Source organism: Pteronotus mesoamericanus, unplaced genomic scaffold (genome assembly GCF_021234165.1).
Source record: "Pteronotus mesoamericanus isolate MK-2021 breed Mesoamerican mustached bat unplaced genomic scaffold, CSHL_Meso_final contig_116, whole genome shotgun sequence".
NCBI lineage: Eukaryota > Metazoa > Chordata > Mammalia > Chiroptera > Mormoopidae > Pteronotus > Pteronotus mesoamericanus.
In genome coordinates, this window is record NW_026555027.1 from 22,373,905 (window position 1) to 22,389,654 (window position 15,750).

At 35.9% G+C, this 15,750-nt stretch overlaps 1 protein-coding gene across 1 annotated transcript in view; it reads right to left on the minus strand.

Annotated features, from left to right (window-relative positions):
• PLCH1 (phospholipase C eta 1) overlaps positions 1-15,750 on the minus strand; it is a 163,275-nt gene that overhangs the window by 50,118 nt on the left and 97,407 nt on the right. Inside the window, exons 5-7 of the mRNA XM_054579866.1 lie at positions 14,527-14,697; positions 4,726-4,819; positions 2,763-2,966 (exon numbers count right to left, since the gene is read on the minus strand). Of these exons, the coding sequence (XP_054435841.1) occupies positions 2,763-2,966; positions 4,726-4,819; positions 14,527-14,697 (469 nt within the window). The remainder of the gene's footprint in view (positions 1-2,762; positions 2,967-4,725; positions 4,820-14,526; positions 14,698-15,750) is intronic.

The following is a 15,750-nucleotide window of genomic DNA, read 5'->3' on the forward strand; positions in this document are numbered from 1 at the left end:
AATAAAGGAGGAATTTGATGGTACAAGCTGATGAGGGAGACATTTGAGAGACTAGATGTCTTTTAAAATGATACCACAGCTGTGAATATTCTCAGTTTGTGTGAATACCTGAAGCAGGTAACCTTTTAGCAAGGCAAACTAGCTTCTTTCTAATATAGTACTTTGGTGACTGGCAGCCAGGAAGGAAAAATGTGTAAGAGAAGGCTTATTTCAATGTCATCTACTGCACACAATTTCTAAAAGCTCTCATTTTAAAATTAAAAGACCCCTGAAAAAGCTAAGACTAAAAATCATCTGTGCCTTACTACAAATTGTCTTAATCAGATAACTCCCCTTCCTAATATCCCAAACACAGATGGAGGATTAGATGTTTTGATTCAGTATAAAAAGTTTACTGGCCAGTTAGCTCAGTTGGTTAGAATGTCATTCTGATATGCCAAGGTTGGCGGGTTCAGTCCCCGGTCAGGGCACATACAAGAATCAACCAATAAATGCATAGTTAAGTGTAAAAACAAATTGGTGTTTCTCTCTCCCACTCCCCTCTCTCTGTTCTTCCCTTCCACCCCTTCCTTTCTCTAAAATCAATAAATGCAAATTTTAGGAAAAAAATTGATCATGGGGAACAGGGTTCAGCTTGGTTGGGACACTGATTTCAGACAAAGAAACCAAAAAGAGAAGAAACTGGTACCCGAAGGACCTGAAAAGCAAAAGAAATAGAATACACCACACAGAAATAACAAAATTGCTAAAATGCCTAGAATTGACTTCATTTCATGGAGTCATAAAAGTCATTTTCCTTACTTGGTCTCCAAGAAATGTCACCATCTAAAATCATAGGCAGCTATCTCTATGAATCCAATGATGGTGCAGGCCCCCGTATCTCTACGCGTGTCAGACATGTAAAACTTGTGAGCGCAGAGTGAACAAAGAGTTGAATAACGGCTAAGAATTGAGTGCCACCTCAAGACCTTTTGTGGCTCAAAAGACTTTTCATGTTAATATTTCATAAGCAACTTCGTTATTTAGTTGCTTAAGCTACTCAACTGTCAGTCCCTATTGTCTGTAGGTGTTCTCTGTATCCACAGAGAACTGGGGTTTCTCCAACTTACCTTGTCAACACCTTGCCCATTACCTGATGACTCTTTCATGTTTGCTGGTCTTCTTAAGACCCTAAGTCACCCTCCAACCACTTTACACTTAGTAGATGATGCTCTCTCTTATCTTCTTGAGAAAAGGGAGGTTATCAGACATGAACCCTTTTAAAATCACGTGTCCCATTATCCCATCTAAAAACAAACCTGTATCCCCATTTTACCTTCTTCCAAATTTTAAAATCTTCCCAACCCTGTATCATCAAGTCCTCCTCTAACATAGAAAAATGCTGAGGCACTAACCCACAGATTAGCTACTCCCTACTTCCAACTAACACGCCACCGAAACTATAACGTCCCAGCTGTCAAAAACAAGATTGTCCACTTAGTCTTTATTTTACTTCTCTGTTGCAATGGGACACTTTTTCTCATTCTCTTCTGATACTTTTATATCTTAGGCACAAGTCACCACTTTGTGTGAGTTGTCCCCACTGGGAACAACTTGCTATGTCCCCTTGCTATTTCTACCTTCTAAATGCTGGATCGTTTAAGTTCTCAGGCCTCGTTCTCTTGTCCATTCTTCTCTGTAAGAGATCCTGTACACTTTAGTGATTTTCACTGCCACATACAAAGCTCTTGCCTGGATCCTCCCATTAAGTTCAGGTATTGTTATCTAACTGATAAAAATGTCCACATAAACATTCCAAGTTACTGTAAACTCAACAAATGGAAAACTGAATTGATTAATGCTCTTCCCATTAGATTCCCCATAGGATGTGGGGGTGCCATTCACTCATTCCAGTTCTCCCCTTAATTCCTTATATCCTTTACTTCTCTCACCAGGTCCTGTTTACTTTTTTAATATCTATATCTCGCCTAGTCCAAGCATCTATAATCCTTCCTTTGAATCTTTGCAATAGCCTCCCCAGCATTCTCCTTGCTCAAACTTCACCTCCCCTCCCCTTCCACAAATACATATCCTAAAAAATCCTCCTACACTGTTTCCCAAGCAATTTTTCTAAACTTCAAGTCTAATCACATCACGATAGGTATTAAGACCCTTTATTGGACCTTAGATACCAAAAGCTGAGGTTGAAATTCCTCACTGCAGCACTCAAAACCCTTTATGACTGACCCAAGTCTACCTTCCCAGCCCACCTGGCTTGTCATCGCACTTGACCTTACACCCTATTCTCCACACCACTTCTCTACCACATATATGATTGAACTGGTGGAATTCTCACACCATACTATTGCTTTTAACTTCCAGCCTTTTACTAGACTAAACTCCTTGGAGACAGAAGCCTTGTCTTAAATTTATGTCCTCGCCCCCAGGAACCCACTAGAAATTGAATAAATATTGACTGATTGATAGACCACGGAGTACCATGAAAACAAACAGTTATCCCGAATTATTTTTTCCACTACTTCATCAAAAATATCTCTCTAGAATGATTTTCCTTGTTAGTACAGTTTCTCAGCAACCAACTGATTGACAGTCGGGAAAAACCAGAGAGGATTATGAGTGAAGAATCACTTTATAGTGAGGAAGAAAATGATTCTCATTCATGAGAGTGCACTTTTGAGGTCACCATTATTTAAACTACACTTGACTGACCAACTATAGGACATGTTCACCAATACAAACTGGAGCTCCGACAAAGGGCATACCTTCCACGCAGCGACAGCCCTCTTGCAGCACCCGAGCATACATGTCCACCTTGGACTGAGAAAGGAGCTGGTCCCCAGTCAGGTACGTGTTGTGAGAGGAAGCGATGTAGTAGTTGCACAGGGGCTGATCCATGTCCTGGTACACTTCATTGTGCAATGGGTTAAAGATGTCACAAGCAGGACTTCGCATGAAGTTCGTGAAGCCTTTGAAAGAAAGAGGGAAGTTCCATAGATTTAAAGCCTATGTACTTAATTGATTGCAACAGGGACAGCAGAGATCAAAGTATGTTGACAGTGATTATCTTAGTTACCCTCAGGATCACCTTGGCAGGGAACACGGGGACAATGAGAGGATTTGGGTCAGGTCAAGCAGACTGAGTCAAGAGCTTAAATGTGACTTTGGGGAGTAGAAGTTTAAACATAACCACAGACAACCAGACTTTTTAATAATTTTCATTGAGTGGTGGAAGGTTTCCTGCAAAGCCATTCAGTAACTACTGAGTGTAAGCTAGGATTATGCAGTGCGACCTAATAGGTAACTGGTGTAACATTAAAGCATCATTTATACTAAGTGGTACAAGGATCTATCAATGATTTGACAGGTTATTGAGTTGATTTGAAAAACAGTATTGTTAGTGCCATACTTGAGGTAGCAGACCAAAAGTTAGGCATGGTCAAAATTCAGGGTGTGATTGTTTGACTATGAAGTTGGCTTTGGAAAGATGCTGCTACTTGCCAGCACATTTAATAACTAGGAAGTAGTGCTTAACGATTATGTAGTAAAATCTCCCCGTTTTTCTATAGTTTTTCAAAACATAAAGCCTAGGTAGAAGAGGCATTCATTAATATATGAATAAATACATGAATGACTCACAAGTACCTAAGTGGAATGGCTTTTAGGGTAAATTGCTTCAAGCCTCCAAGAATCAAGTGGTAAAGCTTATCTAAAAACATCCTCTGAGTCACTGGAGCCAAAACTTAGAAATAATGTCAAATTCCAACTTTGAGGGCCGCACCAAGGAAAAGACTCATTTCTTAGTATGGTCCACATTTGTTTATTTTTTTCTGGCTGCTTTTAAAGTGGCTTTGGATAATATAAATTCTAAATTTTTCCTTTTCATTTTAATTACCCTCTACCCCAGGAATTAAACACACAGTATCAACTCTCCCTTTCCCACGTCCACACGGAGCCTGGGAGTGGGGACAAAGATCAGCAATGAAAAACAGTGAGATAAACTGCGGCGCTGTAGCCCGGAGGCAGTGGGCCTTCACTAAGAATATCTCCTCTTAAGTAGAAGCCTGAAATTTATTTCCCTACATATTTAAAATGCATATAGTTTAGATATGTCTGTGGCTATATTCATATCATTATTTTATATAAGAGTCTAGGATCTAGATTCTGAGTATATATCTGTGGGCAAATTAATTTCTTTGAGCCTCACTTTCCTCAATTATAAAATGGGATAGTAAATAAATAAATAAATAAATAAATAAATAAATAAGTAAAATGGGATAGTTGTATTAAAGAAACGTGTGTTCCCAACAAACCTCTCCATTGTTACGAGCTAGGTAAAACTAGTTCATTGACAACATTCTCTAAGAAGCACATTTACTTTCAAGTCATTAGTTTCATAGATTATTTATTTTAGGACTCCATTTCCCTTCATAAAATTATCAGGTTGAGGCTATTTCCAAAAATTAGCTATTTGAGAAAAGTGCAAATATTTCTTAGGATTTCTCATACATAGTGGCTTCAAGTTGAATTGCTAGGAGTCAAAAATGTGTACCATCCTTGCAGAAGCGAGAGAGGCAATACCGCTGCACCTGCTTTGAAGGAAAGTTGGTATTGGAATCATCAGTAACTGCAGAGACATCTCTGATTTCTTTTCCCAAAAATTTTCATAGAATTTAACTTAGTGAACTGAATTGAGGAACGAGAAAATTAGAATATTGGTTATTTTACCTTCTATACCAAGAACATTTTTCGCCTTATTTTCTTCTGAAACTTCAAACTTCCTTATGATGTCAAGACAATAGTCTGCTGTCACATTATTCATCTAAACAAAACAGAACATTAGTAGAGTACCTCAAATTTCATGAGATATGTTTCTCTACACTAGAAAATCCTACCGATTTTGTAAGCATTCTTGATACAGTGCCAAGTGGTTAAATGAACAGCGTTTGAGGTTACTAATGTCTTTGAAAAATGATCATGATCTCAATCTTTCTTAGATCCTTCAGATTTTAATCAGTGAAAACAGCCCTTCAACTACTAGAAAAATGTTCTCTGTGGAGCAATAACATTAATTAAATAGAATCAATAATCAATGCAAATCCACTGCCAAAAATCCACTCACTGTAAGCTAGTAGCTATCTACAAAAGTGTTTTCTACACAAAGGCTGAAGTTTGCTCGTGATAAATACATGTTGGAAAAAAAATGATTCTTTACCAAAACAGGATGTTATAGGTTAATCTACCTATGCAATTGTGAGCAGTCTGTCATGCTAATTCAAGAACACAAAGGTTAGCAAGAAAAAAAATGGAAACAAAAAGCAAGTTCAGACAGCTAGCATAATGAAGAACTCCGGAGTGGGACTGCTTGTGTTCAAATCAGCTAGCTCCTGCTATTGACAGTGTGATCTTGAATGAGCCACTTACTTCCTCTGCGGCTGCCTTCTAAGGTAGCTGCAAGGATTAAATGAACTAGTATTTGTAAGAGCAATGTGGCGCACCAAAAGGCAGGAGTCAGCCTCAAGATTGTTGAATGAGCATTACATACCTAGTGTCACTGGGAAAAGTAAACTCTTCAGGAATAATTTCTTTGATTAAAAATCAATATAAAGGACCAAAAATCCACTGAGCCCCACAGTTTAACGGTGACACTTAAAATACTAATGAATAGTGACAGAGAAAGCTAATCCTGTGAGCCAATATTTCATATTTCAGTGGCACTTCTCAAGAATTATATTATCTCAGATTCAATACTTATGATTTAGTAAAATCTAATTTTTCTAAACAGTCTAGTTAATAACATTTAAATTTATTTCAGGGGGAAGAAGTCTCTGGTATGCAGCTTTTTTTTTTTCCTTTTTAAAGATTTTATTTATTTATTTTTAGAGAGAGGGAAAAGGAGGGAGAAAGAAAGGGAGAGAAATATCAATGTGTGAGAGATACACTGATTGGTTGTCTCTTGCACTCCCCTAATTTGGGACCTGTTCCGCAACCCAGGCATGTGCCCTGACAGAGAATCAAACTGGCAACCTTTTGGTTCGCAGGCTGGTGCTCAATCCACTGAGCCATGCCAGCCAGGTTTTTTGTTTGTTTTTTGCTTTTGCAGGATTTTTTTTGCCTGCCTAAAGGAGCACAGAATGCTCCCCTGCCTAACCCCAACCCCAACTAGTTGCATAATAGCTAATCCATCCCTTGTGTAAAATCTGAAATTCTTACTTTATTCACAGGCCTACGTTACCGGATGCCGCCTGAAATACTGTAAACAAATGAAACCATGTTATCTGCAAGGAACTCTACTGACCCAGTCAGGCTTTGAGCAGCTCATTAGTTGTTCACTATAAGCTATACAGATTTATCACACACAGTCCAAAAGATAAATAATCTCTCACAAACTTAAAACACTGAGTTTACATTGCAGTGATGTGGTTTATGAGGCCGTTTGTTCAGAGATTTAGGGGACTTGAACTAGAATCAGGTAATTAGTCTACCAGGAGCACATGAGATCTATAAAATAAATAAATAAATAAATAACAAGAAACGGTCATCCTGGGATGGAGCTCATTGCAGAAAAGCAAGAACACATTACTAGTTTAAAACACAGCACAGAATGCGCTAATCAAAAGCATCATATTTGAAAAGGATAAAATTGGTGAAAATATTAGTAGGGATTGCAGGAAGCTCACAATTTTCTGGGTACCATAAAAGAATTAATGGGATATAATCCACTTTCTACCCAAAATTCAGGTTTTAAGGAAAATATAGTAAAACCTCATAGTAATAAGAATTAAAATATAAGAGTCAACCAGCTACTATCCTTCCCCCATCCCTGTTCTCATTTAATTAACTTCCCAATGCTAAAATTCTACATTTTACACAATTAAATTTTTTAGACCTCACTTAAAAAGTTACTGTATTTTGCTATGTATAATGTGCACTTTTTTGCCCAGGTTTTTGAGGGAAAAATAAGGATGCACATTATACACGGGTATGATGATTATAAACCATGGGCATGATAATCCCATGTACAATGCACACAAAACATGAATGTGCAGTATACATGGTATATTAGGGTTTTACTGTATGAATGAAGGTTCAATATACATTAATGCTCTTTCTTGTCCATTTTTCCCATGTTTGCTTCCCATATGCAATAGCTGATAGGGTGAAATAGAAACACTTCCTCCCAATTTCCCATGGAGTTCATTTGAAAGTTTCATTTGCTGTCAAATCTGAGCCACTCCCTGTCTCCAACACTGACGACTGTTCTTACCATACAAGGCAAAACTGTCTCTAAAAGAAGAACTTAAGGAAAATTTCACTTATTTTAATAATGATTATTTACACTTATATAATGTAGTCAATACTGTGCAGTTTACAAAGATCTTTTACAGCCATAATCTTAAATAGTTCTTAAAACAGTCTTGTAAAGTTAGTGTCTTTATCCCCATTGTATAGATGGGAAAACATGCTGAGAAAGGCTACCTCAATCAGTCACAAAGCCAGTAGGAGGTAAAACCAAGGCTCAAATTTCAAACTCCTGACTTCAAATTCAAGCTTTTTCTTTTATATCTATTCTCTGGATCTTTTTTATTTCTGTTGAAAAATTGAAATGCTCTGAAACTGATTGTGTTTCCATTATAGCTGAAATTCTTCAATCTTAATTTCTTCTGCAATATTGTCACAACTTTCAAATCAGTTACTATAATTTTACTTCTTTGATTATTCCACATTGAATGCCATTCTCTTTTCCTTGTTTATTATAGTTCCATAATCTCATCTAAAGAGAAAAAAATAACTAGTCTTCATGCTACATACTTACTGTCAATCCACTTGAGATGGACTAGTTGTAGAAACCAAAGTCATGAATCTAGAAAATACTTGTATTCTGACACTAACGTTTTATCCCCAGACCTCTTCGCAGGTTTTCTAGCAAAGCTTCAGTGAATGCAAATTTCACAACAAAGTCAGAGGGAATAAATAATTATATTTCTTATAGCTCTGTTTCCAAAACACACCAAACACAAAAATCATAATGTAATTTGCAAAAAATTTTAATATTGTTAAGCTCTTTTCAATGTTTTTATCAAACTAACATATCCATAAATTAAATAAGCCAAAACTAAGATTCTTAGACTGAACAGAAATACCTCCCATACCCAGAACCACATTCCAAAGATAAAAATACCAAAATCTCTAGCTATTTCTCCTGGGATGAGTCTTTATATTCCTCACATATTCTTAATAATTATGTAAATGATGTTCTTTTCTATTCTATATTCCTTAAACATTACCTATTACCTTCTTATGTGTTAGATAAAGACTTAGCTCTTTTGGGCCATCCTGCCAGTATATCTTAAGAGTATATCTTAATTTTTATTAAATTTTTATTCACTGTTTTAAACTGTTTTGTCTATGCAAACATTGAGTACTGAGTCTGCTATATAATATGATTGTTTCTTTTCTCATAGAATACCTTTTTCTGATTTAACCATTTGGTTGATTTTTAATGACCCTTTCATAAAGTTTTACTTTATCTTTGGCATTGCAAAATGTCATTATGATCTGTCTCTGTGTGGGTCTTTTCACATTCACTGTGTTTGGCACTCAGAGAGCCCTGCTTGCCCAGAGATTTCTATCTTTTGGTGCTAATCAGTTTCTGGTACTATTTATTTGATAATTACCTCTCTTCTATTTTCTATCTTTTTCTGTAGCTCTTATTATTGAGATAGTAGACCCTCTGGATTAATCTACTAATTTCCTTATTTCTTCTATTTTCCATTTCTTTGTTCTAATTTCTAGACAACTTTTTAACTGTATGTTCTAAGCTATTATCAAACTTTGTTTTCTGCTCTTTTCTTCCTCTGAATCTTTTCTCATAACACCTTGCTCTTGCTTGGTAGCTACAATTTTATCACTCTGATGTATTAATGTCTATTTAAAATTTTTCCTTCCCCTGCATTGTCTCTATTTCCTCGAAGTTTCATGATTCTATTTGCTTGCTTTGGTCTCTGCACTTTATAGTAAAGAATTTCATTAAACATGTGATAAGCCTTGGATATTTAGAACCCATTTTTTAAAATGGCTATTTATTTAATTGGCTATTAAAAACACATTTAAAACCATGGCAATAACATATTGGTTGGAAGCTCTCTATTCACAAACAGAGCTTATTGACTAGCGGGCTTCACTGTGGAATTCTCTGGCCAGACTATTTTATTAGTGACTTTTGATGTAAATATCTGTAGGGTTTTTTCCCTTGGATTGGTGTGTTAGTTTCCTAGAGCTACTATAACAAATTAGAACTAACTAGGTGGCTTAAAACAACAGAAACTTATCCTCTCTCAAAACAAAGCAGAAAACAAATTAGAACTAACTAGGTGGCTTAAAACAACAGAAACTTATCCTCTCTCAAAACAAAGCAGAAAACAAATTAGAACTAACTAGGTGGCTTAAAACAACAGAAATTTATCCTCTCTCAAAACAAAGCAGAAAAGGGGGCAACTGGTAGAACCACCACAAAGGCACAACGTATAGGTTTGTCATACAAAGTTACGTAAGAAGAGGATCCTTTAGCATGGGATCAGAAAACCTCGGAAATTCCCCTGGAGTTAACCATCCCCATGCATATTTCAGCTGAAAGCACTGCATGAATAGAAATCTGCTTTGTCTTATCCGTGGAGAAAGCCTTTGCTCTTAATTAGTAGCTAGGAGATTTCTCAAACTATAAGAGTGCTTCAATATTTCTGTCTAATTCCATTCCAAAATATAACCAGGAAATACTGTGAACCTTTTTTAAAGCAACCCCATAGACAAAAAACCTACTTCAGACAACCCAGTTCATGTGGTGTTGTCTGTCTTACCAGCATGAACTGAATCCTATCAGCCTTACTAATAGTTATTCTCTGATTTCACAAAGGCTGCGACAGTGTTAGGTGAGTAATAAAGTATGTGTTTTATTTCTTCTTTTGAAGGAATTGAGTAGATTAAACCAAAAAGAAAAGGCGGGAGGATGGAAATGCTTGAAATGATGTAGATAACTATAGTTCATAGAAAATACTGTTTGAAATAAAATTAAGAAATACTGATTGAAAAAGAAAAAAAAAACTATCTTCTCTTCCTTTCTCCTTAATCCTTAAGAAAAAAAGATTAAAAAAAAAAAAAAGAAGAAGAGTTGCAGCTTAATGAGAAAAGTTGTCCAGAAGGATGGAGGAATTCAATCAAATGATCACCCCTGAACCAAAAAGCTCAAAAGGATTGAACACAAAACACATGCAGCCCCAGGGCCAAGTAATGGATAGGGATCTAGAGGAGAGATAGGTTATATTTTAGCAAACACAAGGGGAAAAATATTGAAACAAAAAACCCTCAAACAGCCCTAGTACTTTGGAACCACAAACTGGTGAATGCCCATGATCTTTATCTGTGAATGCAAGACAAGCTTCAGCCACACAGCTTCTTGCTTAACTGGCACTTCTTCAAGGGCATAAAAGAGTGATAATTTTCCTAAATACATGCATATGTTAAGGATGAAGGTCCTACTAAAACAGCACTTGGACCTATCAAAGGCATAAACTGAATTTTCACAGAGCTTCAGTGAAATAAAAATCTGACTCATGAAACAATGTTTGATTTCACATAATCCTTGACAGCATATGTGGCTAGCACTGGTAGTTCATTTCCAACTGAGTGAATCTGTACAAGTTGAATACTCCGGTGTCTAGACCAATCTTATGCCATCAAAAATGAATGAATTACATACTGCCATATGGATGGTCAAATTGGCTCAGGACTGTTTCATTGAATATCCTGTTTCAAAACTCAAAACCCTACAAAATCCTTGATTAAAGAAGATTTAGATCATATTCAATTCTTCTTTTAAAGAATGCTGAAATGCACAACTATATAACTTTTCTATATATAATAATTTCTTTGATATAAATTACTAGATGTAAAATGGATTGATTAAAGTGTAATAAATTATATAAAATTTGATGAATAAAACTGTCCTATAGAAAGATTACACCATTCTACAGCTTTACCAAAAATATAAGAAATGGACGCCATGTTTGGTAGCATTCTTTTACATCTTTACTAATTAGATGAGTAAAAACTGGTCTCTTGATGTTATTTCACATTTTTTTAAAATACTGATGAAGTATGAACATTTTAATAGGTTCACTGACTTTCTATGAAATATTTATAAGTTTCAAATGTTTTGCCAATTTGTCTATTGGGTATTCATTGTTTTTCTCTCAATAACTTATGATAACCCTATCCACATAGGAAATTCACTATTTCTCTCTTTTGAATGTTATAAATATTTTCCCAGTTTGTACTTGACATTTATTTTATGATATTTGATATGCTGGACCACATACAAACTTAAAGTTTCAGGACATTAATATTTTCCTTTATGGTTTATGCCTCTTCATCTTTAAGGATATGTCCATATGCAGCTTCAAGCTAACTTAGAAAATTAAACTGGATACAGGTAATCATTTGCCAGGGGCAGAGATCACAGAACTTCACCTTCTATTTTCCCCAGCTAAAACTTATTGGTTGAATGTCACTATAACCAAACAAAGGGAAGACACGCAGGTCCATTAGCAACTGACATCCACTATCACTGTTCAAATGGATTGGGTTACTTCCACTAGCCCACATGAACTGGACATCAGTAGCTTTACGCATTTTAATTGTAATTTCTCACATTGCTGTGCTTCTGAATATCTGTCCAAAGGCATTCATAACCATCATTACAATCAATCTTCAATTTGACATTGTGAAATAGTAAAGGTAGATATCAGCTCCCCTTTGTATAGGTCAGGAAACCAAGGCTCAGAAACAATATTGATTGATCTGCCTAGGATTTTCCAACCCGTAAAGCTTACAGGGTGTGGAACGTATAATAATAGCCTTGTGGACTCCTGGTCTAATATTCTTTCCACTGTGCTATGAAAAGTTCTTCAGGTGAGAATGAAAAAGTAGTTAAAATTTCAGGAAACAGAGACATAGAAATGTAGAAAGGGCATATTCTCCAGGCAAAATATTTATTCTTTTACCTCTTTCACATTTTCAACCTGCCTTATAGCTAACCTTGTTAGTAGAGAATCTCTGCCTTCGAACAATTATCAAACTAATTAAAATAACAGATTTAGATAAAATGTTTTGCTAACATTATCCTGTTTAATCCTTCAGAAAGCAACAACAAAATTTATAAAATCTGAATCTGTTATTTCTAAAATATATGTACATGGTTGTGGCAATGGAATAGAGTAAAAAGGCACCAAGTCTAGTGTCTTTTCTCTACAACAACCAAACCTCCGATTCCCTGACATTAACTGGGGGCACCCACTACAGTAAATGAACGTTAGACCCCACAGGTGAAGGCGCAGCCCACAGACTGCCCCATGTCAGATGCCAGCCACAAATGAGGCATTCCGATTATCCCCAATTCTATCTCGCCTGCTACAAGTTTGGGGGTTCTGTCAAAAAAACAACACTGGACAGTAGTTAAAGCAGTAAAAACAGAGTTTAGTCATTAACTATGCACTGCAATAGGGGAAAAGAAAACTATATAAGTGGTTTAATTCTAAATACAGGGTGGATCAGTGGGGATTTATAGTTAAGAAGCAGGGTGATGTTCAGTAGAGGAAATATCAGGGATAAGAGAGATCCTGGCTGAACTGATCTAACATAATTCTTGCTGAAGGCAAACCAGGGTGATCAGAAAGCACCTGGGGAATAGCAGAGGATGAGTAATTTCATCAGATATCAGGGGTGATCAGATGGGGGTTCTGGTTATACTGACTTACCAGGACTCTTGCTTCAACTGGACTCTTGGGGACAAGGCCCAAAAATGGGGCCTGGTTGAAAAAACACTCAAAAGAGACTGCTTAGAGTTTAATCAAATGGAGAGTCTTTGTTATTTTCCATGACTTAGTTTCTATAATTCGATGGAATGACTCACAGAATTCAGAAAAATGCTTTAATTACTATTACTGGTTTATAATAAAGTATATAACTCAGGAGTGGCCAAATGGAAGAGATGCATAGGACACAAGTTGGGGAGGAGGGGTCACGCTGGAGACCCCTTGCATTTCTATGTGTTCATCAGCCAGGAAGCTTTCCAACTGCCCTCCAACCCCCCCGCCCCCAACGCCCACCCACGGTTTAGGGGGTTTTTTGTTTATAGACGCTCCATTGATTACAGGATTCCTGTCATTTGTGACAACAGGTTTAAAACCTAGAGGAATGATGCTAAGTGAAATGTCAGACACAGAAAGATAAACACTGCATGATCTGATTTCATTTGCATGTAAAATGTAAAAAAGTAAAAATCATAGAAGCCGAGAGTAGAATGCTGGTTGCCAGGAACTGGGGGGTTGGAAGAGAAGAAGGACAATGTTGGTCGAAGGGTACAAAAGTTCACTTATTCAGAATGAATGAGTACGTTGTGGAGACCTAATGTCAACAGGATGACTATAGTTAATAATACTGTATTACATAGTTAAAATCTGCTGAGAGCTGATCGTAAGTATTCTTGCCACAAAAAAAAATTGTAGCTAAATGAGGTGATGAGTATGTTAATTAGCTTGACTGTGCTAATCATTTTACAATGTATACATATATCAAAGCCTCATGTTGTATACCCTAAATATGTACAGTTTTTATTCATCAAGTAAACCTCAATAAAGCTTAGAAAAACAGCCCTAGTTGGTGTGGCTCAGTGGATTGAGCTCCAGCCAGCATGTGAAACAAAAGGTCGCCAGTTTGATCAATGGTCAGGCTACATGCCTGGGTTGTAGGCCAGGTCCTCACTTGGCGGCATATGAAAGACAACCAATTGATGTTTCTGTCATATGTCAATGTTTCTCTCCCTTTTCTTCTCCCTCCCTTCTTCTCTCTAAAAATAAATAAACCCTTTTTTAAAAAGGCTGAGAAAAACAAACTTATTTTTCTACCTTAGTGAGAAACCGAGTTTAAGGCAATATTTAAGAAAACAATAGGACAAGACTTAACTTATTGACCACAATTCAGCCTACACAGCATTAAAATTAAAAGGTCTTACTTTAAATATATTTAGGCATTTCCTCTGCTAATCAGGACTTAATTTACTTAGCCTTTTCATATGACCAAATGTTCTTTCCCATCAGACATATCAGTAAGTTACTACACTGCAATATAATTCCTAAACCTGTCTATATTGTTATTATAAAGAAAACATTACCGTTGTATCTAAAATGAAACACATGAGTTACAATTCATTACTTTGTAGAAAAATATGCATATCCATACTCAACATCTTTAAGGTAAAAAATTGCATGTGTGCTATCTATCACTCCCTCTTTAAAAAGCTGCTATAAACATGTTTTAAATAACACACAAATAACATTTTTTTTTTTTTTGGAAATTGTAGTTTCCACCTCTACCCTAAATTTAAACTATGTCTACATCCAATCCCAAGGAGAAACCCATGTATCTTTCACAAATATTTTTAAGTAAACATTCAACTTAATAGTCTAATAATACCTTTTGTTCCACCTTCAAAAACTGAGCCAGTTCTTCCACAGTTAGGTGATCTTTCTTGTCACTGTAGCTCAAGAGCAACAAATAAAGGTCTCGTCTCAATGACATCATTTTGTAAAAAACACAGAACTCTTCAAATGTCAAAGTTCCCTGATTTTCATCTGTATCAGCTTCCTGAAAGATGCACATTAAAAACAAGGCAGTATGAGAGTTTGAAATAGGAAATTTGGTACTGGTAAGTTATATTTACTATAAAGAGGACAGTATACATTTCACAAATGGTATGCACACATGGATCAATTTTAAAATTAGCTATATATGAGGCCACAAACAAAGAATCAAGCTTATAAAAACTAGTCTCTCATCACAGTAAATTCATAAATTAACAAAGAAAGCTGGAAAAAAACTGGAAAAAACATAATACATTCCTAAATGGGAAATGACACATATAGAAGTGAACATACTCACTATGTATTAAAACCTGTGTGATGAACTTAAAGCAGTAACTAGAGGAAACTTGAAGTTTTCAATTTATTCAAAAACAAGGTAGATTAAAAATAGACAAGTTAATAATTCAACTTAAAAATCTGGAAAAATTAAGCTAAAGAAAAGAGAAGGAAAAAACTATTTTGAAAAGCAGAAAGCAATGAGATAGAGAATGGATGTAACATACCAAAGTTGAACAATTAATTCAAAAACTGATCTTTTGAAGAAATTCATGAAAAAGAGAAACTCTTGGACAAGACTAATCATAAACAAAAAGAAAGAAGATATATTTAACACATGACCAAAATACCAGCCTCTCACCACCTCCTGAACTGCACTTCAATCTCATGCAGTTTTACCAATAACAGAATCTCAGTTAATTCTTTCTGCACAGGTAGCTTAGTGCCCTTACAGCCATCAGCATCATTGGTACCTCCCTGCCTTTCCTCCACGAAAGTCTGAAAAATCCATCTGCACGATTTGTAGTTCAAATTATTTGTTTCTAGCAATTATTGAACAAGAATCTCTCACCATTTATCTTCCTTTTGATCATCATAAAACTATTGGGAATATATTCTGTACAACCAATCCATTCATAATGATCTTCTTCATTCTATCTCTATACAGTTCTAACTGAACAAAAACTGACAGGAATCAATGACATTTTGAAATACGTGGATTTTGTGAAGTATAGTCAGCTGTTATGTTATTTTAAACATAGATTTGAAAGTCAAAAATATA